Here is a 24,523-nt window from a genome sequence, read left to right on the forward strand (position 1 = left end):
CAAATATTTCGCATGATTTATTTACAACATTACATTACTAATCATGCTTTTTATAAATAATAATAATTGCATTTATAAAATTCAGTGATCTGCAATATATTTACCATTATTAAATTATAAATCAATTGATTTAATTATTATTGCTAATTTTTTTTTGTATTTATAGATAATTTCTTTTCTTTATATTAATGGTAGGTAGATACTAATATTACAGTTTTTAATTATAGATTTCCTCGTATTTATCGGTGACTGTTTATGTAGAAGATATTAACGACCATGCACCAACATTTATTGACGCTCCGTATCATATCACCGTCGATGAATTAACACCAGTCGGTATGTACCTTTGGAATAATCTTTTATTTAATAATCAGATACTTATCAGATTGTATAATTTGCGAATTATTAAAAAAAATTATAAATATTTTATTCAAATCGAACTGCAGTGAAAGTCAAATGTAACGTCCTTCAAGAGATAGTTAAGACCATTAATTTGGTACCGGTTGAAAAATACAGCATTCATATTTAAACCTGTTATATTTTTTTAATAATTTTTATATATTTTAAAGAAAAGTATTTCTTACATGACTTAAGGAGTCTATTTCGCGTTATTTATCGAGATTCTACGATACTAGAAAAACGGATGAACGGGAATTTTAAATCAAAATAGAGGATGAACAAATAATGCTTCAACGAAATGAAAAAAATATTCAAGAAAACAAGCTTTTATTTAAATTCCTTCCTATGCCTGTTTGGGTGTTTCATTCAGAAATTAACATATCAATGAAATAAAGAGCTAAAATTCGTAAAAGATGTAAAAGTGGAAATTAAGCGAATTCAATAACGTGCACTGAGATAGATTTTCGGAAATAGGAGTTTTTGATTTGAAATTACCTTCTCTATAAGAATCTTAATGTTTTAGGAAATATTGGTGAACAACGAAATACCTTTTTTTCATCTTTAATTGTTTATAACTTGCAATTTTTTTTGTGCCAAAAAACGCTTCTTACACTTTTTTCTAGACATCATTCCGAATCCAACAAGCAATCACACGTATTTTTACGACCAGTATTTCTATATTTCACCAATTTGAATTCATCGACTAGACTATGACTGAATTTAGTCCTTCTAAGTTTAAAATTAATTCACATACATTTAGAATGGCTCGAGAATCATTTAATTATTCTTAGTATTATGTATAAGAATTAAATAATGATTCTGATTGTTTTAAGTAAATAATTATTGTTTTAAATAACATTTTTAATTTCAACACTTGTACCTACACAGGTTTAACAATATTTCGGGGCATTCAAGCATTTGATCGTGATAAACCAAATACACCAAATTCAGATGTACAATATAGTATTACAGCAGGTGATACTCGAGGCCGATTTGCACTTGAAAGCAGCCACCGTGCATTACTTGTGGTGAAGAAACCATTGGATTATGATAGTGGAGATCGTGAATTTCGTTTAACAATTACAGCAACAGTATGACTTTTTGTTTTTATTATACAATTACACACTTAAAAAGTTATTGTTTAAGTAATTACACAAAATTTTTGAATAATTTTTGATTTCATTATAGAGGATATCCTTTATAATATTATTTATTTATCTTTATTAATTATGATATGCATTTTAGCATAAACTTTAAAAAAAATTATGTCAACTTATAAAATATAATTATTATATGGAGTAGAATGTAGTACCAGTGATTTTGCCTATTTTGATGTCCATTTCTTGCCATATAACTATGGAATAGTCTCTATTTATAACACTATTATTCCCATAGGTACAATTTGAGTTTTTGAGATTTTAAATGTTAAATATCTACCGATGAATGGATAAAAACTTCTTATTAATGGTATACAACCATAAGGTACCATTGATCACATCTTAATGAATCTAGAATCAACCCCACCTATTATACTTGAAGGCGCTCTTTTCATTTAATGTTTACATTTGCCTCTATGCAACATCTTCGTATAATCATGCATGCGATTGAAACATCGAAAATCTTTTAAGTTTTTCTAACAGGCATTCACTACTCTAAGCGTAAAGTAACGCCTTCAACTGGTACTGTATGATTCTAAGTGAATGAAACTTCTTTTCTGTACTTATTTCACGCTTATCTATATTTATTCCTGCCTAACCCACAAAAATAAGAAATATGATACTTACATTGTGAACGAGGTACTACACTTTACCCTACATAGAACTTCACAAAAATTATGATGTTTTTTAATTATTTTTAATACTGCTAATTAATTATTAATTATGATGATTGACGAAATATTTAAATAATTATGTTATATGCTAAGTGTTTTACATATGGGTTATGTTTTATTTTATTTCAAGGTTTTTTCTTTATCCAAAAATTTAGGATGTTTATATAGTCACGCCCGAACCTAATTAGGTAATATGAACTCAATTTGTTGACGAGTTTAAGTGAATACACTAAAATATTTGTTTTGAAATCAAAAGAAAAAACAAAACGTTTTAAGGTCGTAGATACCCTTGCAATTTACATTCTCCACAACAAATTGTTATTTTAAACTTAGGAATGAATCATCTTTTGAATAATTGAAACTTTTGTTGAAAATTTTTTTTTCAAAATAAAAAGACATTGGAATCGTAATTTTTTTAGATTTTTTAGATGCAGTTAATTTCCTTCCATGTTTCAAATGAAAACAGTAGATTTTGAACGTGCCATTACTTGAAGGTGAAATTTTGGGACATGCATAGTTCGTGCATAATATTTTTCAACTTAAGGTTTTTTGCCAAATAAGTTTATATCCCAATTAGTTCATTCCTTGACAAATTGAGCACAAGGAAAAAAAACACTTGAAAACGAAAAAACTAAAATAAGTTTTCATATTTATAAGACCTTCTGATACTTATAATGCATTTTTAACACCCGAACTTAAAAACAAGGGGTGTTATAAGTTTGACGTCTATGTGTGTGTGCCTGTCTGTCTGTCTGTAACATCGTAGTGCCTAAGCGGATGAATCAATTTTAATTTTTTTTATTTGTGTTGAAAGGTAATTTAATGAACAGTGTTCTTACCTATATTTCAAGTGCAAGTTTAGGGTTCCGTACTCTAAAATTTTGTCGGGTTTTTTTTTAAATTTTATAAATTTCCCTTGGTTTACTTCAATTTGATTTTCTATAGGTGTTTTACTTTTGTGTAGGATCGAGGTTCACCTTCGAAGAGTACGAATACAACAATGACGATTACAATTTTGGATAATGATGATTTAAATCCGAAATTCACTCAAGATATTTACAAAACACAAATTTTGGAGTTTTATCCCATTACGGTGAGTGATTTTTCTTTTAAATGTAACATTTTTAACGTTCCTTTATCTGAATTATATATCGATTATCACTATCGTTGATCTTCTTAATTATAAAACATCTAAGGATATTTTTGCTCAGAATTGTATTATCAATATCAGTATTTCGTCAGAATGCAGTCGTTATGAGACACCTTATATAACATTTAACTTTTTGGTAATTTAAGCAAAAAAGCATCCCATAAAAATAATTTCCTTACTAGTGTTAGGGTCACTGGCTCTAAACAAAAAATATATGTTTAATCATACTTATTTTAACTATAATTTATTTTCCTACCGGAGTTTAATACCTCCGAATAAACAGAAATTAATTCGACGAATGGATCCATTCGTGCCAGTTTACATATAAATAATCGAAATTTAAATTAAAGCTAAGTAATATAAGTGTAAGTTCCATTTTTATATAGTAAATTCATTTGAGATTTCAAAAATGATTTTTGAATTCGTCTAAATGTTTGACTTTTATCGAACTTTACGGTATTGTATAAATCAAGGTATTTTTTCTCTTTAACATGTGTTGGTAGTTGAGTGTCAACCAACATACGTTTTTTAGGTATAATATTGCGGAGATTTAAATATTATCCCGAAAAATTCCCAAAAATTTTTGTATTATAAATTACTTTGATACGTATAATAAAAGTTGTAAACAATTAATTTACACTTTTCCAAATTTTATTTTATATTACAAATTTTATACATATACTTTTTATTAAATACTTATTATACCATGTATATATGAAATATACATAGTATTATACCATGTTTATATAAAATATACATAGTATTATAAGTTTAGTCCAAAGTTTGTAACGCCTAAAAATATTGATGCTACAAAAAAAAAATTGGTATAGGTGTTCATAAAATCACCTAATTAATCCATTTCCGGTTGTCCGTCCGTCCGGCCGTCCGTCTGTGGTCACGATTACTCAAAAACGAAAAGAGATATCAAGCTGAAATTTTTACAGCGTGCTTAGGACGTAAAAAGTGAGGTCAATTTCGTAAATGAGCAACATGGGTCAATTGGGTCATGGGTCCGTAGTACCCATCTTGTAAACCGTTAGAGATAGAATAAAAGTTTAAATGTAAAAAATGTTCCTTACAAAAAAATAAACAACTTTTGTTTGAAACATTTTTTTGTAAACATCACTGTTTACTCACGAGGGCGTTAATTAGGTACAAATTTTATAGTATGTATTAATATAGGAATATCAAAGTGAATATCTTTTGTTATTTACATGACGTCAAAAAAAACAAACGATTGCGCATCAACACTTGCGCATTATATGAGAATATCAGTTAAATATGTCAGATATGTATGTATGTGAAATGTGACAGAGTTATCAACACTGCCTATACATGGTATTTCAACAATTAACTCAGTCAATTGTTTGTTTTCACTTGTTTACTTTTAATTTTAAACATATGCAAATGATCTTGTTTAAACTTTATGTTGTTTTAAAAATCTCTCAAGTTAGCAAAGAAAATGTTTATACGTTAACTTATGTTGCAATTTTTAATAAGCTATGAAAAAGAGCTCACCATAAGCCGACTTTTAAAGCGGTAAATTTTTCAGTTTCAGTTACAGATTAATAGATTGCCTAATTTTTTCATGGCTTGGTCTTTTGTTTTTTAAGTAATTACATTGAATAAGAATGTCCGTTGCTCCTGGCACACCCTTTAATGTATATATATAATACATACTATACAATTTACGCCTAATTTGAACCCTCACGGGTAAACAGTGATGTTTACGAAAAAATTTTTCAAACAAATTGTTTATTTTTTGATAAGGAACCTTTTTTAACTTTTGTTCTATTTCAAACGGTTTACAAGATGGGTCCTACGGACCCATAGGTCAAGAACCAAATGACCTATGTTGCTCATTTACGAACTCGACCTCACTTTTACGTCTTGAGTACGCTGTAAAAATTTCAGCTCGATATCTTTTTTCGTTTTTGAGCTATCGTGCCCACAGGCGGGCGGACGGACGGACAACCGGAAATGGACTAATTATGTGATTTTATGAACACCTATACCAAAATTTTGTTCATAGCATCAATATTTTTAAGCGTTACAAACTTGGGACTAAACTTAGTATACCTTGCATATTACATATATGCATGGTATAAAAATTACCTGCAAGATTGGATGTCATTGAATTTTTGTGATACCGTCAAAAACTTTTTTAAACTATTTTTAGCCTTTTTATAGCGGTGCATATTTAGTCATCTTTAATTTTGCTAACTTGATAGACCTTACATGAAAAAATTTACAAAAATAAAATTGTTTCGAATTAAATTATTAAAGGTCTAATTCACAAATAATGACTTTTTCTATTATTATTATAAAAAGACACCAAACGAAACATGGTCTTTAGTACAATAATTAAATTGAATTAATATTTAAATATGTGGTGGTATTTATAAAAATGATAATAATATGCATTTTTATAAAAATTATATTTTTAAGAAAACAATTTTAAAGTCTACGAAGCACATATTTTTGTATAATTGCACACATTAATTTCTTTTTAAATGAAAGTTACTTTATATTAGTATTAAATGTTGTGTTAGAAGAAAGTGATTTAATTTTTTATTTTGTTATTTACATCCCTGAAGGGAGATATTACAGTTAGTTAAATCGTTCCTACTGTTTATAAGGAAGTATTTTTTATGAACCTTAGGCATTTTAAAATCTATTAACACATAATTCATCTGCTTATTATTTTATTGATTAGTGATTTTGATATTGTATTATTATTATTAGGGCAATATGCCTGCTTATGACTGTGAAAAATTCAACAAGACCTCGAACATTGTCATACGTTATTGACGTTTTTATCCATTTTTTATGTGTGTTACTGTGTTACTGCGTGTCACCATAATTTTTTAAAATACACAGTTAAAAAAAAAAATCTTCATTCAAATTTCCAAGACCCAATGGCTTTTAATTATTTTTCGAAATTATCAATTTCTGATCGTAACATTAACAAATATCTGATATAAAATATAGATTTATAAATACAGATTTTATTTGAACATTACGAGGTAAAAAAATTTCAACTTCCGAGAATTAATTAAAATTATTTCATATGTAATAAATAACAAGCAAATCTCTTTAACTTATGATACAAATATTTCAATTAAAATTAAAGTAAGAACAGCCATATGGCCAAATCATCTAAATAATAATTTCCGTTAAATAATTTTTAATCCAAAATGCTTATTAAATGAAAGCAACAGTGATAAATATAATTATAATTAATAATTCAACATATTATATTATTTATAATGTTATATAAAATATAAATTATTTATTAATAAATAAAAAATTGTCTACCAAATCAAAATAAAATTACTGATTTGAAAGAAAAAAAGTGAAATTAAAAAATTAATAATTTATTTATTTTTTTACTATATCAGTTCATTTATCATTAATATCAAATAGTTATATTTTAGTTATGACTTTCGCTTTGTTGTCAAACTATAAAGTTTTGGTTCATCTAAAGACTTACGTTACGAGAGAGTGTTGTACCTTTTATCATAATTTATATTCATTTATTTGTATATTGCATTAGAAATAAATTGTCATCAGTTTATCACCACCTTCTAAATAAATCGTTTAAGTTTCCTGCAAAAGAATATCGCAATTATAGTTATAGTATCTTTCTAAACTTTCATAGCCTGATAGAATAATTTTGACTCTCAAAACAGTTTTGCTTTTATTTCAAAAAGAAAAAGTACGAGATTATTGAAATTAAGAATTTCAAGAATTACTTTAGAAAAAATTCTCACGTTTTTAAATTTTTATTATTTAGTTAAAAAATATATAAAAAAGAAAACAAAAGTTCAAAAAAGTCTTTATAACATATACATATTTATTTTTACCCACACATTCAAATAAATGTGTCTATCCAAACAAGAAAATTTTTTTTTACTTACACCCGACTAAGTTCTCTGTTAATTTCGTACAGTTCACACATATATGGCGAGACTATGAAATACACCTTTTTTATTCCTACAAACACTATTTTCAAGAATGTAAATATTGAATAACTCTCGTTAAAAACTAGTATATCTTAATTTCAAAAGTATGCGATTCATGTCACACGATCATAATTTACCATGAGTCACACCTTCGTGCTCACACCCATCGTGTGTATCCGGGTATACTTTCTTCACTAGGAAATCATTACAATAAACTCTAGGGAACCTTTTTAGGCAACCATATCTCTGAGAGTCATGTAACAGTTTTAATTTGTCTGTATGTGGCTCCGGAATACGAGGAATGCTAACGTATCTCAAAGGCCAAAATATTTGTAGCATTAAGCAACTCCGTTAATTACTAACTAATAAAGGAAGTTCGTTTTATCCAAATTACATTAATGTATTTTTGGTCAGGCATTAACTCCTCAACAAACTTATAAATAAATAATCAGTTAAATCAGAAAATTTTACTTTTTGTCCAAAAGTTCTACTTAGCTTGAAAACAAGAGCACATGGCTAAGCATTCTGGGGTGCTTGCCACCTGGTAATAAATAAATTAAGATGTTTCTACATGGTACATTATCATCAAGGTACAACACTCTATTTTGTAACATAAGACCAAGACTTACTACGGTTACTATTATTTATAAATTATAATTAGTGTTTAGTAGTTAGAAATTGTAATTAACAAGTGAATCAAATGATATAATGGTTCAACATAACTAATGTTGGGCGGATGAATTATTATTATATTTTTTATCAATATCAAAATACTTTCTTTTAGAATCTATGACAGTTTGTGACTGATAAGAATAAAGAAAGTAAAAAAGGAAATAAGTTTTTTTATATAATAAGAGTAGGGTTTAAACATAAAATTCTGTCTGTCTAGAATATGTTAAACTTTCGGTTTGACGACTCGATTAATTTAAAGTGATTTATCCTATCTTGAAATACCTAAAATATTCTTCAAAATTCATTATCATAATACTTTTCCATTTTTCTTCTTGTTTCACCCACCAGATATTCCATACAGTAATCTGAATACAGGGCAATCTATCGGAGGCAATTCATTCAACAAAATTTTAAAAACAATTCAGCTTTTCGCGGCCGGTACCAAGCCTCTACCACCAAGGAATCACTCACATATTATGTACCACGGCTGCTCCTGAAGACAATAAATTCCTCCCTCCGAGGCAAGCTCAGGAGCTTGAATGTTTGTTGTTTGCACAGCTTAATGCATCGGTTCCTTACACGAGCTTTAATTTTGACAGTAAATTCATTAAAACGTACCAAGCAGAATTTTCTATCACCAATTTGAAGAATTATTTCATATACAGGGTGAGTTATTTTAATCTATAATGGCTAACAGCTCCATATAGCTCGTTAAATTTTAATGGGGGATCCAGTTATTTGGATTACTTTAATAGTCAATTTAGATTCTAAACGGTAGAAGATATAATAAAACTTTAAATTAAAAAGTTGATACTCATAAAAAAAACCAACAATTTTTGTTAAAAACATTTTTTTGAAAAACGTTAGCTTTCGGAGTAAATGCGACTTAAAAATATACCATTATTGCAATTAATCGAAAGCAAATACACTTAAAGTTTATCGATAATTGTAGATCAAAGTCATGGACACAGACGAATGTCCTCTATTGCCCTTGGCAAATTTTGGTTAAAGCATTTTTCCGTATTTAGCGTGTTTCTTACGATTAAATGCAATAATGATTTATTTTGACGATTTTCGAAGAAAATGATTTTGATAAAAAATGTTAGTTTTTCTATGAGGATGCACTTTTTAATTTAAAGTGATTGTCTATCTCTTACCGTTTAGGATATAAATTGGCTATTAAAGAAACCCGAAGAACTGCGTCAAATCTGATGTCAGAAAATGATGTCCCACAAGAAACTCAGCAATTTTCGTTTAACTTATTTTTTGATTGGTTAACGACAAAACGAGCTATTAGCCATTATAGATTAAAATAACCCACCCTATATACCTACCGTTTCAAATCACCCTGTATATATACCTACCGATGAAAATTTGAATACATATTTTAAGTAAATAACTAAGTTACAAATTTTTGAAGTAAATGATGCATTTATTATTTGTCAATAAACTTTTAGTTTTGAAGAATTGCTTATGAATTAATCTAAATTATTTGCAAAACACTTAAATGTAAATGTAATCAATCTAGATTATTATTAATGTCAGTCAATGCACTTGCTCATTCATCTTTCTATTAAAAATCTGTTATAGACAATCAGAAACCTCCATGTACAGACTGTTTTTATTGCTATTCATAATAACAGACAAATAAATTTTGAAAAGTAACATTTATTTTTCTAACTGTAGGCAAGGTGCTGTAGGTATAGGCCAGTTCCTAGCCCAAAAAAAAAACTGGACGCCATCCACAATAATTGCTAGAATACCTTTATAATCTTCTCCGATTATTCGGTTTTACGCTATTTGCACTTCGCTTAAAGGATGCAAAACAAAACTTATCTAAACAGTTTTTAGGGCAAAGAAGACTGTACATGTTTATGAAATTCTTGATCTTTATTCGCTGAATCAATTTTAAATATAAGTTAAGGTATTTCAATACCGTAAAAATGAAAATGATAAAAATATTTAAAATTCTTTTGATAAAAATGCATATTGATTCTCTGCAAAAAAGGGTTTTACCATTCTAAGTTGTATAACTATTTAGAATCACATATATTGTTATTGTCATAACACTCAGAATGGTTTAAGTTTTACGTTTATTTTTGACTGAGTATACATCGATTTTTTACTTTTATAGGTACACACTTTTATTTCAATTATTAAATAATGAGACTTGACTAATTGAGGAATATTGATCAAAGTTTATTTATGTAAATGGTAACATTTTAAAAAGCATTTATTGACGGAAAACCAACATTTATTATGTCAAATCGGCAGTTTTTAATAATTAATATTTGGTAAACTGTACAGAGAACTAACTTGAAATTTATTCAGAAGACGTATTCAAATTACAGATTTTTGATAACATATTGCTTTGTTATCGAAACGCCTTAAATAACGATATATCGAACACTTTCAATTTTATACTGACGGTGAGATTTACGAAAAAAATTTAAAATTTTTATGTTTCGATGTAAACGTGAAGGAATATTATCAGACAAGGCTAGACATTTTTTTGGAGGAATTCTATAACAATTGATGCGAGTGGTGCGAGTGGTTCCCAGACCCATTTTTCTGGCTAGAGAGTAGTCGAATACTTATATTTTAAGTTTATTTCGCGATCTTTGTATCTTGTGATTAGTCTTAAAGACAATTTTATTTGCAAGATCAATACAGTGTTGACGCCATTTAATTGTGTGTCGATTTCTATTTCATTTTTATTTTAGCAATAGAAGAAAAGGCATTTTTAAATCAAAACATTCCTTTCAGTTATTTTTTAAGAATATACTTTAGTTGGCTAATCTATATGTTTTCGGTATATAAAAATGGTTGAGAACTTTCTTGGTTACGAATCAATAAGTATTTCTAAAAGACTCCTAAAGCCGAGTACTGACATGTAGAGGTGACAATTATTAGCTAGGTATATCGATGACACAAGTAAGCAATTAAAATAATTATAACAAATAATAATATTATTAACAAATATTTATTATTTTAAATAATATTATAAAAAAGAAATATATATATTAATATTTTGATATGACATAATATTTTTAGTTTTTAATAATTGATAGTTTGAATAATAAATAATTTAATACTTTCTTTCTTAGCTATAGTCTAATAATTGTAATTATTTAAGTTATTACTAACAGGATATTATTCTATTATTGAATCACAAAATATATATTTTTTACTATAATGTATACTATGGGTTTATCAATTGGTAATAATTGAATACTTATATTTCAGTCTTTGTGTCTATATAATTTTATTTAATTATAGGCAAACGTGTACCGTCTTTATACTTCAAGAGTGCTGTTTAATTTCGATAAATAATTTTTATACTATGTATATGAAATTTATCAAGTTTACTAAGTTTAGTCCCAAGTTTGAAACGCTTAAAAATATTGATGCTATGAACATAATTTTGGTATAGGTGTTCATAAAATACCCTAATTAGTCCGTTTACGGTTATCTGTGTGTCTGCCTGTTCGTCTGACAAGATAACTCAAAAAAGAAAAAAAGATCAAGTTGAAATTTTTACAACGTGTTCAGGACGTAAAAAGTGAGGTCGAGTTCGTAAATGAGCAACATAGGTTAATTGGGTCTTAGGTCCGTGGGACCAATCTTTTAAGTCTTTAGAGATAGAACAAAAGGTTAAATGTAAAAAAATGTTCCTTATATTACGATTTCGTAATAAAAACTGTCTATGCAGGGTATTTCAACAATTAACATAGTCAATTGTTTGTTTTCACTTGTAAAAAGTGTTTTTTATTTCAATTGGAAATAGAAATAACAGGCTGTTCATGTGAGTGCGGCCCTTATGTTAAATACGAATTATATGATATTATAAATAATTTAAAACGGTTAATTAATGAACAATATTTGTAACTTGTAACCCCCCCCCTGGCCCAGTGCCGTGGTTCACTGGGAATCGTCTTGTATTTTCCTGGATAAAAAATGAATAAATAGAAAGACAGAAAGAAACTATAGAACAAATACAGTTTGTCGTTAAAACCGTTATTAGGGGAAAGTGGTGCATATTCGTTGTTTTAAGTGATCCATTAAAGCCATCTAGTATATTTATCGATAGATGGCTTCCGCAAGATCAAATTAACCGTCCAACAAAGACTTATGGCGATGTATAAGCTATTGTGTTTTATAGCAAAAATATTAACTTTACTGCTTATGATCAATGGTAAGGAAAATTTTAAGCCTAAAATTTCTTTTTTTGTGTTAGTTTTTGCCGGATGGTTACTTTACTGTTGACTTTTATTAATATTAGAACAAATTTGATAGGCGTATAATAAATCTTAAGGTCAATTTTTATGACGATATTCAATTATGTCGTTGCGGGTAAAATGATCCCCTTTATATATGCTAAAATCATTATTTTGTGTGTTAAATTACAATTGATAAAATTATCCCCCCTCAGTAACGGGTGTTAAATGTGATAATTTAGATGATTTTACCAGTGATTTTTGTTTTCATACTAATCTTTGATGTAATGTAAAAGAACAGTTAATATTTCATATGAACTGGAAAAAATACAACTCATTTTACCCACTGTTTTTACAAGGTAGGTCAAAACAATCCATTATGTTAAATATTAAATAGTTCTAAAAATTTAAACATAAAAGTAATTGACATGTCTATATTGTAATACTTGATTAAAGAAACCAAAAATATTTCGACGTTGTATATATATCGAATAGTTTGCCTATAAATTAAATTTTTTCTTAGAGCGATCATTTTAGGCCAATTTCCCCTACATCGTTTTTTTTTTTTTTTTTTGAAGCCCTCAAAATATTTATACTTCCCAGAATAACAGTATTGTAAATTTTGGAAACTAATTATAATATAGTTGACCATTAAATGGCTACGGAATCCTGAATATTAAAAATATTATAGAAATGTATATTTAAATGGTAGTTGAACATTAATTTATTTCCTATATATTTATATTTTTTTCGATAAAAGCTAATAATTATTTGTAAGATCGATATTTCAAAACAATTAATAATACTGTAAATTGGTAAATAATATACGGAAATTATGAATCATTTTTATTGATTATAACGCTTTATTTTGATTGCATGTTTATTATTATCGAAGAATCAATGAATTTATTTATTAATGTATAGAAATAGTTTTTTAGGTAGCATTTAAGTTATTTAATTTCTAAATAAAATTTTGAAATATTTTTTTTATTTTTACTTCAATAATCGGTAACCGAACAAAAATTGTATTACAGTTTTGAACTTCACTCTTATAAAATTTCGTAGCGCTTTATAATAAACAAACGAGTTTAATATTCAATTTATTTTGTTAAGTTATATACACAATTTTTGCAATTATTAGTCAAATGTCGGGTGTTTCAAAATTGCACGGCACTATTTAAAGTATGTGTTCTCTAGCACAAAATAAACATATATGTTCATAAATGTTTCAAATTCACTTTTAATATCGAGATAGCGGGACCCAAAGATATTAATTAGTGTCCGACTGAATCAGCGCTTTCTACTAAAATCGAAACTTCGGTACCTATCTCAGTATTGGTCAAAACCAAATTTTTTGTCAAATATGTTAAAAATTTTTTTTTTACTGAAAAAATTTTATAATTATACAAATAGTTAACACGTTTTACATGTAATGAAAGTCTGGCAGTTGACACACAATTTAAAAATCAAATAAAAATAAAACAATTAAGGATATTCATACAATTTAAAATGCATAAAATGTTAAGAGAGAATGTCAATGTTAACATAAATTAATTACCAATTATTATTCTATTATGAATTATATCTACAAAATAACTATTGAAAATAAAATCCTACTTGTGATTAAATTAAAACGCAGTTTGGATTAAATGTACATTCCTGAAAGTTTCGTTTTTAATTGATTTTGAAATTGTAAACTTGCTACCACCCTGTACTACCTGTCCGAATGGACTAAACTCCTCGCTCGGTAAGCGGAAAAAAGTATGAACTGACTACTTCATTCGCTCAACTAAATCTTAGCAGGTAGTTTTTTGGATGGATCACACTGGACCGAGTGGCCAATTCAGTTAACGATGTCGGATCACATTCGAGTCACAACTCACCCGAAGTCAGCCGAACAATGCGCGATATTTTCAAGGTTTCTGTCCAAAGTAAAACTGATACCGAAACAAGATTTTTTTACTTAATTTATGTCCAAACGAACTTACATTCAAAAATTCAGGCTTCCATTTTGATTGTAGTTTAAATCTTCATTTTATTGGACTATTCAAAGATTCAGAGTAACTGTTGTTGAAGCTATCACTATAGATAAGATTATACTAGACCACGATCCGATTCCTAAGCTCTTCTTGCATGGCAACAGACGTGGAATAAATAAGCTAAAGAGGGTAAATGGGGAAATAGTGGTGGCCATTTAATATTAACTTCTTCGTAATACAATTCTGAACATCCTGTATATTTTGCATGCATTCACCTATGTTAATGACAGTGAATAAAACCAGAAAAGCAACTTTATAGTATCAAGTAAGGAAGTAAAATCTTACAAGATTATAATAAATGGTTCACCACCTTCTCACTTCTAGTTGTCGATATACTACATTATAGGTATATACCTGCATTGGCCATTATACATAGACAGACATACACTGCTTACGGTAAACATACATTTCTAGTGAATAAAGTTGATTCACCATTTAACGGTGTAAGTACCAGAATGTTATGTAAAAACAACTATATTATATAATCTAAGAGTTTAGTTTTATAATGTAATTTTATATTATTTAACGCCATGACTTGTAAGTATCAAGCTAAAGTAACAAATAATTAACATTGAAAAAATAATGTTAAATTAGACGACCTGTAAGGACTAAGCGAAATAGAATTTCACAAAAAAATGATAGGCAGGCATGGAGACTACTGAGAGAAATACAAATTTGGAATGGCTGTACTTTTTTTAATTTTAAATAAATTTAAAAAATGAATAATTAAAATTTCAAAATTTGAAAATTGAGTTTATTAACATACTAGCTAAACCCGGACACTTTCGCTGCAGCTTTGTCTGATATTAATTATTAGGAGGGTAAATAAAAATACTTTAGATGGTTCTGATCAAAAACTCTAGTGTCCACAAAACTACTTAACGAGTAGTTTTTGAAATACGGACGATCAAAGCTACACATATATAATATTTATAGTACCTATACGACTAGGAAAAGGGCTTTCTGTGAAACTTTTCAAACCCCCCCCCCCCCGAAATGATCTTCGAATAGTTCTGATCAAAAGGTAGTTTTCGAGCCACGAGCGATCAATGCTTCACATATATTATAGTTATATAGCCCGTGGTTAGAAAACTACTCGTTAATCAGTTGGTGGTCATGAGAGTTTTTGATCATAACGATTTGGGGGCGGTTTGAAAAAGTTTCGCTGAAAGCAATTTTCCTAGTCATATTCTAAAACTATAATATATTCGTAGCTTTGAACGCCCGTAGCTCGAAAGCTACTCGTTAAAAATTGTTGCGGTCGTGAGAGCTTATGATCAGAATGACCCAAGTGACATTTTAGGGTGGATTAAAAGAAGTTTCACAAAAAGCCATTTTCCAACCTAATATTGCGACGTCCTTTGTATGAATTTCATTGCTTTTTCAATTGTTTTTAAATATTCGTTCTCGTGAGAATTTCGTCATGCAACGCATGTATAAACATTGGATTTAGGAAAAAAAGATCGAAAAAAATAGATCCGGAAAGAATAGACCGAAAAAAATTTGTGTAATACCATTTTTTAAAGCAAGGGCTAAAAACTTCAGAATTAAACAAAAAATAATTCAGGCCTATAAAATTTTCGGTCTATTTTTCGGATTATTCACCCATTCTTGGGCATAAATTATATTTAAGATACAATGAGTATAAAAAACTATTCATAAAATGGGTGTTCAAAAAATCACCCTAAAGAGTTCATTGCCGACTGTCCGTCTTTGACCACGAAAACTCAAAAATGAAAAGAGATACCAAGCTCAACTTTTTATAGCCTGGTCAGGACGTAAAAAGTGAGGTTCAGTTCGTAAACGAGCAATATATGCCAATTGGATCTTGGATCCGCAGGACCAATCTAGTTATATCCGTTAGAGAGAACCGAGAGAACAAAGTTTGTTTATATGTAAAACTGTTCCTTATAAATAAATAAACAACTTTTTATTTGAAGAGAAACTATCATTCTTTACTTACACGATGTCAAAAAACAAACGATTGCGTAATCAAAAGCGTCTATACAAGGTATTTCAACAGTTAACATAGTCAATTGTTTATTTTCACTTGTTTCAATTTCGTACTAGTATCATTAGACAGGTTTTAAGTGTTTTACTCTTTAGTAGAGTAGATGGAAGTTGGAAACTACTATCTAGAGATAAACAAACCCAAAAAGATACATAAAGATGAAAATTAACCATTACTCAAGCACAAAAGGTTAATTAGCATTTTTTGTTTAAGAAACACAAATGATTATAATATAAAATTATTATTTTTTTGTAATTAATTTTTATATTGACTTGAATAAATTTGTAATAAGATATTATTATATATTGACAATAATTATATTTAATTACATATTAACTTTATTATTAATTAATTTTTTAAAATTTATCGATACGATGATTTTACAATACAATTTTATTGCGGTTGATATATAGGTATCTACCTAATTGACACATATCAATTATGATGGCATTCTCCTCATCTCTATATATTATAAATGCAAAAGTAAGCATGTTTGTTTGTTTGTTACGCTTTCACGCTAAAACTAGCGAAGGATTTTTAATGAAACTGTACAGCAATATAGCCCATACTTCAGAATAACACATGACATAAATTTTATAAAGATATATTAATTAAAAAAAAAAAAAAAAAAATATTATTTTGGCATTACCATAAATTACAGATTTCTGTAAAAATAGTCAATATAAAATATTTCACGGCCATCTTTCTAATATACTAAATGAATAATTACAACTATTATACATTTAAAAAAAAAATAAAAAACCATACATATATATTTCCTGCAGTGTAAAACAATCTTTACCATTATTTTGAGTGTTATAGAAAGGGGATAAGCGAGAGAAATGTTGAGCAATCTTTATCAATCTCTACTTCTAAACCCAGCGAAGCGGATGGATATCACTCTAGTAAATCATATATCATAAATATCGAGGTAATAAATGCCACAAATATTGACGTGTATACTCACTTCTTTATTATTAATAGATATTGTCTCTACTTATGTGGAACACGGTGGTGTTAAATGAATATTGTGCGAAGTCTTAATTGATTTAGTTCTCCGACGGGTTTTATTTAGTCTCAAATCTTTATATAAAATCAATCATCTCCCAAAAAAAAAGGAAAGCAAAAGAAGCATATAAAACAAGTTGGCCAGAGTTGAGAGGGTAGGAATGGTGACCAGATAACATTTATAGCTGTAAAATGAAGAACTAAACATTTTAAAAGAAATCAAATCAAATTCAAAAGATTCGCAAGGGCAAAAACTGATATAGTATCACGCAGACGCAAAACTCGATCTTGCGGATGGAAATTATGCATGGGAAAATACATTATTCGCATTTTGTTAATTTATTCGAGTCATAGAGGAAAAAGGGGCAAGTGCCCCTCACTTCCTTAGCGACGTCTTAGGATTAAGATATGAAAATATTTGAAAGGGTGAAAAAAAGGACTGAAATTATTATTCTGAATTTAAACTTATGTTATCTACCTCTTTAATAAGTGTGTTTTATTTTTGATTTCAAGGGCTCGATTATATTCTATGTACTTTGTAAAAAATTTAAGAATAAATAAATATTATTATTATTATTATTATTATATCCAAAAGAAATAAAATTTCAAAGTTTTGAAAACTGTATATTGAATTGTATTCATAATTTTATTATATTAGAGTTTATACCTCGGAAAATAGCTGAAAGTTTTCACGCTGCTTATAAAAATGTCATTAAAAGCTAGAAATGTTGGTCACAACGCTGGTCATCAGATAGTTATCAAAAGATGATTAAAAGTACAGTAATCATTCACGAAAAAGTATGATATGATCATTTTTGTAGAGAAGTTACATGTTTTTTTATTTTTTATATTTATTTTTTTCGAAAGATTACTTTATTAATTATTAAGAAAAATAAAAAAAATTATTTTATGGATTTTTCATGTAATTTTACAATTGAAAATGTTTTTCTTAACTATAAATTTAAACAGCAGTGACGTCAACACCTCGCTTTCGTAACTCCATCGAACGGAGAAACGATAAAATAACATGAATAATGATAAATAATTTGTTTCTCAGCTGATTGGCTCCCAGCTTCAACGGAGGTTAATACGCCACTACCGTTTTATTTATTCAAAAATATAATTATTTTTTATTAATAATTAATAAAAAAAGGAATTACTAATTTAAAAGAAAATTATACTTGAGATAAATTATTGTTTCATTTATATATGAATTTATGACAAAAAAAAAAATTAATGAAACTTCTCGGTGGTTCCTAAATGATTATTTAAAGACAAATTTAGCCTGTGAAGCCTGTAGTTGTTTATTTTATTCTCGTGCGAGTTAGCCCTGAATAGCTTTAAAAAACAATTACATTTATATTGAAGTAATAAACAATGTGTTTCACGTTGGTATTTTGTAATACTTTGTTAAGTATCTTGCGTATCAGTTATTTGCGTAATCCGAACCAGTCAGATATGCCACCGGCGCCTTGTTCTAGTATATATTATTGAATTGAACCTTACCTGAAAATATTTATTACTATTACCCGCAACAATAGAGACATTAATACCTATTTGATATACATTTATATACATTAATATACATTTTGAATTATATGTATCAAAGTAACTTTGACCCTATTCTCAAATTATAAACCACTAAGAGTTTCAAATTACTATGAAACTTTTAAATTCTATATCATTACATACTTAGGTTGTTGGTGTTATAAATTACTACTTGTTACATGTAGAATCGAATTTAAAACCACTTCGTGGAAATATTTATAATATCGTAATTTTATCATTATATTAATACAATAGGCAAAGGATCCCGGGATATTAGATAGGAAAATGGCTTTCTGTGAAACTTTTTCTAACCCTTTCTAAAATAGCTCGAAAACTACTCATTAAAAATATTTCTGGTCGTGAGAGCTTTTGATCAGAATGATTCAAAGAACAATTTAGGATGGGTTAGAAAAGGTTTCACAGAAAACCATTTTCCTATCTAATATTGCGAGATTTAATAAAGAATAATTAAAGTTTTAATATAGAATAATAAGAGGGTTTTTTTCAAAAACCCGCCTACGTTAAATAAAGTCTGAAAAGAAAAAAGCAAGTCCAGTAGTTTACATAGCAACTTTAACAGTCGGGTCCCACTATTGAGAAGATTAGAACCAGTTTAGATTTAAATAGGCCACGATTGTTAAAGTCGCTGTGTAAGCTACTGGACATGTATCTTTCTTTTCAGATTTTAACTAAGGCAGTCGGGTTTTTATTTTATTATAAGACTTGATGAAACATTTATTGAACTGTTTGTCTAAATATTGTACGTTATTTATTTCATTAAAATGAAAATATTATTAATTTAATGAAAGAGTAATTAATGAAAATTAATGTTTATTAACCCTCAAAAAAAGGTCATTATTAGTTGGGACGGTATGTGTGTCTGTCTATCTGTGTGTCTGTGCATTTGTCTGTGGCATCGTAGCACCTAAATGGATGAACCAGTTTGAATTTTTTGTTTCGTTTGAAAGTAATTTAATAGGGAATATTCTTAGCTATGTTTCAAGTGTGGGTTTAGATTTCCATACCCAAAAAATGTCTCGGGGGTTTTTAAAATTTTGTTAATTTCACTTGTAGTATTCAATAGTATTTAGTAAAGTTTAGTACTCACAAACTAAAATGTTTAGAAATTAGTTTATAATAACTAATTGTCATTGGATTGAAAAACTTATATAGCTAATCATAATCTACGTCTGATGGAATAGTTAAGTAATGCATCAACCACCTTAAAAAGTATTATTTTTAATAAAACAATGAATGAACACTTAGACTGTAACATGATATTTATTTCTAAAGTTATTAATATGATGATCAGTTTAATAATTAAAAAATAATTTTTTATTTATTTAATTAGTATTATTATTTTAAATAATAATTACTTAGTGTACATGTACCTACTCTTTACTTATGAAAATGATAATATATTTAGAAATAAACATAAACAATTATTAATTCTTTATTATTAGATATATTAAATATTTTTACATTTATTTTACATGGATAATTACAAAAAAAAATTAGTTCACGCTCTCAATCAACATTCAACATCTTTATTAAAACAAAATTTATGACTCAATGAAAAAATAAACAATGATTTTGATGTTCAAAAATGAAAAAAATGTTCTGTACAAAAGTGCTGTGGCATTTAAAAGATATTGACACCATTTTGAGCTTTAATTTATGGAACTCCATGATATGGTTTTTGAGCCTTTATTAGCCTCTCTGATTAGTCAAAGTTCAAACTGAGAAATTTCAATAATATGCTTTTTTATGTTGATTGGTTTTAAGTCACTTTTTCATTGCGATCTGTCGGTCCTTCCTTATCTTTAAATTCTGATAATATTTTCAACAAAGTAAAACATAGGTTACATTTTTTGGGCTTTTTTGTTGAGATTAAATATTTTATGCTAATGGTAGTACATGTAAAGAGATATATATATAAAGCATACGTAAATCTTCGTCATTTTTTGACAAATAATGTCCATTTTGTCAAGACAAAAAGTTGTATTTGTCAAGTATTTTTAAAACTACCTTTTTGGAGTGCAGCTTTGTTGTCATGACAGACTAGATATTTTGAAATGAATGATGTTAGTACGAGGCAATTTTAGACTTAGGGTTGAAATTATTTTTCCCTTATTTTCAACTTTGATGATGAATTTTGTTATAATAGGACTAAAATTTTTCTATATCTGCGCCGGTTTTCGAAATATTGACAGCAAAATAATTAAACAAATTTTCGATATTTTGAAAATTACTCCTGATATCGAGAAATTTTATTCTTAGTTTTCGTCTTATATTGCCAAGTTATAACATAATTCACTAACAAACTAGAAAAAAAATATTTTTTTTAATTTTGTCCTTACTACCGTGCTTGTACATCCTTAATTAGTCCGGCACAGTGGGTTTTTTTTGTTTCAATAATTTACTAATGTTTTAGCTTTAACTAGTTTTTTTAAATTTCCACCGACTAGTTTTCGAAAAATCTATGAAAACATATCATCCATATACCGTTTTACTATAAAACCAATGTTAAATATGCCTACTTTTGAAGTCATTTATTTATTTAAATAATCAGGCAACCCCCCCCCGTCCACCTAAAATATTCAGAATAGATTTAGACTTAGTCCAATTATATATAAAAAACAAATCAAGCTTTATTTTAAATTGCCTTGGTGCTCGTACATCCTTAAGTAATATCAAAGAAACACTTACAAACAGACTTTGCATTTGCACGACCAAATCTTGAAATATTTAAGACCCATAAACATCCCATAAATTGGCATTTACTTTAAAAGCTACACAATTAATTGTGGACTCAAAAGATTGTACACTAAATAAATTTTTTAAATTAAACAATTAAACAATTATATTTAAACTTTTCTTTTATTTTTTTATAGGGAAATCAAATACACCAAGAATTAAAATTTAAACCACCTATATTTGCATACGATCAAGACATTGCATTGGATGCACCAATACGTTATGATATTGTGGCAGGAAATGAACGACGTTTATTTGCATTAGACCCAAAGAATGGCACACTTTTTCTAGAAAAAGAAATTGATTTAGATATGGAAACACGACTTCCTGGAAATACATTCATATTACAATTACAAGCATCACAAATCGATAATTTATTAAAAACAGCATTAGCGCGAGTTGAAATTGAAGTTATTGATATTAATGATAATCTACCGGAATTTGAAGTTGATTTTTATAATATATCAATTGTAGAGAATTTACCAAATGGTTTTAGTGTTTTACAAGTTGTAGCAAATGATCGTGATCAAGGTGAAAATGGTGAATTTGCATTTGTACTAAGTGATCGTAGTGGTGCATTTAATTTGGATTCAAGAACTGGATGGTTAACGGTATGTATTTAAAACTAAATATAACTTTATATTCGATAAAACAAAGTAGGAAATCACCTACCGATAAATTCCGTCTTGATTACCGACGCTTTTTTGGTCACTATTAATAATACTCAAATCGATATTTCCTAAACAGTATAGATACATCGGAATAGAAATATTAAAATTTATATCCATATTTCTCTAAAGCATCAAGAAAAATTTCAACATTTCTCATCTCCAAACCATTGCTTACTATCTAGGTGATTAACAATTTTCATTTTATGAGCAGAAACAAATTTTTCAAACGAATGCATCAAATAACTCACATCATTAACTATATAATAAATGTGTACAAAATAATTGATTTAAAATAAACATTGGAGGTGCCGGGTATCGATCCCGGTACCTCTCGCATGCTAAGCGAGCGCTCTACCATTTGAGCTACACCCCCGTTGATATCAAATGTACAAACGAATAGTTTCTAACGCACTTTCGATTTAAAATATATTCAAGAGCATTTGAATCTAAAAATAAGTCACTTCCTTTGTAATAGTATAGTACTGCGGCTAGAAATCCAAAATGTCAATTCACGAAAATAGTAAAGTAATAATATTAATCTTTAATAGCGCCCAGTAGTATCTCATCTGTTTGGCCTCATTTTTGTGCCCTCTCAATAATTTTACTGTAGTGATGTCTTTGATTATAAGGAGGGTAAAACGACCTCAGCAGGTAAAACGAAGCAGGCTTATAACTTCTAAACTAACATATTAGCTACTGAGCCTCTGCGTTCGGTGCGCACTCAAAGTGGTAATTCAAATGGTCCAGAATTTTTATGTGATTATATTTTATTCGATTAGTGGAGATTTTTTAAAGACAGTGATAAGAGAATACTCCCTAAGTAATTTGAATTTTGATTATACTTCCCAAGTAATTTGGATCTATCTGCAGCACTATACATCGGTATTAATAACGATGTTTTTATAATATTTATTATGTCTAGAAGTGAATCAATAAATACTATTAGGGAAGTACCACTTTCAACGGAAACATTCTTTTATGAAATTTTTATAAAAATATTTTAAACTAGTTTAACATCTTTACATGTAAATAATTATTGTGGGTGGCACTTGTGGGTCTATTATATTTTATTGAACTGCCGGGATTGGACTCAATAACGTGCAATCATTAGATAAAACTATATAAGTACATTTGAAAGAATCCAGCATAAATCAAAGTCGCTTCTCACTATCCGTCTGTCCCTATGTATGTTTAGATATTTAAAACTACGGATTTTGATGCGGTATTTTTAATAGGTAGAGTGATTCAAGAAGAAGGTTTATATGTATAATACATGCATAATATAGTAGAGAAACACTGCTAATTTGGGAGGTTTCTAATTTGCTGTATACGTTGCAGAAGTTTAGAGCCATCTTAAAACGACCTTGAATTTGAATTTGATGCGCAATGTCAACTAGATTGCGTAACTGATAAGAGATTGAGTAACACTCTAAATTATAAAGTTGTTCGTTATAAAAGTGCCAACAGTTTTTTTTATACATTTTTCATCATTAAAACAGATTTGGTAGAAATTGTTTGTTAAGAAAATTTTGGCATTAAATCTATCCATATTTCGAAAAAAAAAACAAAAATTTTTAGTTATTTTTTTGGTAAAAGTTATAGTGGTTTTCGATCTCGCATCAGTATCGAGCTTTAATCGACTTTTAAATAGCTTTGAAGGTCAAATTCAATATTTTTTTCAGATCTTTTTCGAACTTGAATCCAAACAACATGCGTTTTTCTGTATCTATACCTTCTTATATCTTATATTTATACCTTCTGTTCACAGGAATTCGTGTGTGTTGTTATTTTAACTGTGTATGAGAGAATATAATATATCCTTTTTCCACTCTAAATCATGAATAAAGTAGGCCAAAGCTTTCAATTAAATTTTGTTCGCTTATAATGATAAAAATTATTGAAAAAATAACTTGCGTATATATTTTTATTACATGTTATTTATTTTCTCACATATTTAATAAAGTAATTTAATTTAATTATAATTGTAAGTAATTATAATTAGAAGTGAAAGAGTTTTATTTAAGCTGGTCAACCATATATCCTTTGAACAATTAAAATATTTTTACTTTATTAGAAATGTACAATTTATATTTTCATAAATATTTTTTACTTTTATTTATATTATTTTTATTATAATGCAAAAATGTTTTACTTTTATAATGAACTAGCCGTTATCTACCTACTTCGCTGGACGGTAACATTTTTCTTCAAAATTATTCTAAAATTAATATCAAAGATGTTTAGAAATACAAAAC

The 24,523-nt window shown here is 27.9% G+C and overlaps 1 protein-coding gene and 1 non-coding gene across 2 annotated transcripts in view; one reads left to right on the forward strand and one right to left on the reverse strand.

The window, feature by feature from the left end:
* The window catches only part of LOC123292796 (cadherin-89D), a 73,472-nt gene that overhangs the window by 31,090 nt on the left and 17,859 nt on the right, over positions 1–24,523 (forward strand). The window contains exons 5-8 of the mRNA XM_044873511.1: positions 228–336; positions 1,288–1,490; positions 3,195–3,323; positions 21,735–22,208. Coding sequence (XP_044729446.1) covers positions 228–336; positions 1,288–1,490; positions 3,195–3,323; positions 21,735–22,208 — 915 coding nt within the window. The remainder of the gene's footprint in view (positions 1–227; positions 337–1,287; positions 1,491–3,194; positions 3,324–21,734; positions 22,209–24,523) is intronic.
* Positions 22,569–22,641, reverse strand: Trnaa-agc. The gene has a single exon. It is a non-coding gene; the product is annotated as a tRNA-Ala (tRNA).

This window comes from Chrysoperla carnea, chromosome 2, assembly GCF_905475395.1.
Source record: "Chrysoperla carnea chromosome 2, inChrCarn1.1, whole genome shotgun sequence".
NCBI lineage: Eukaryota > Metazoa > Arthropoda > Insecta > Neuroptera > Chrysopidae > Chrysoperla > Chrysoperla carnea.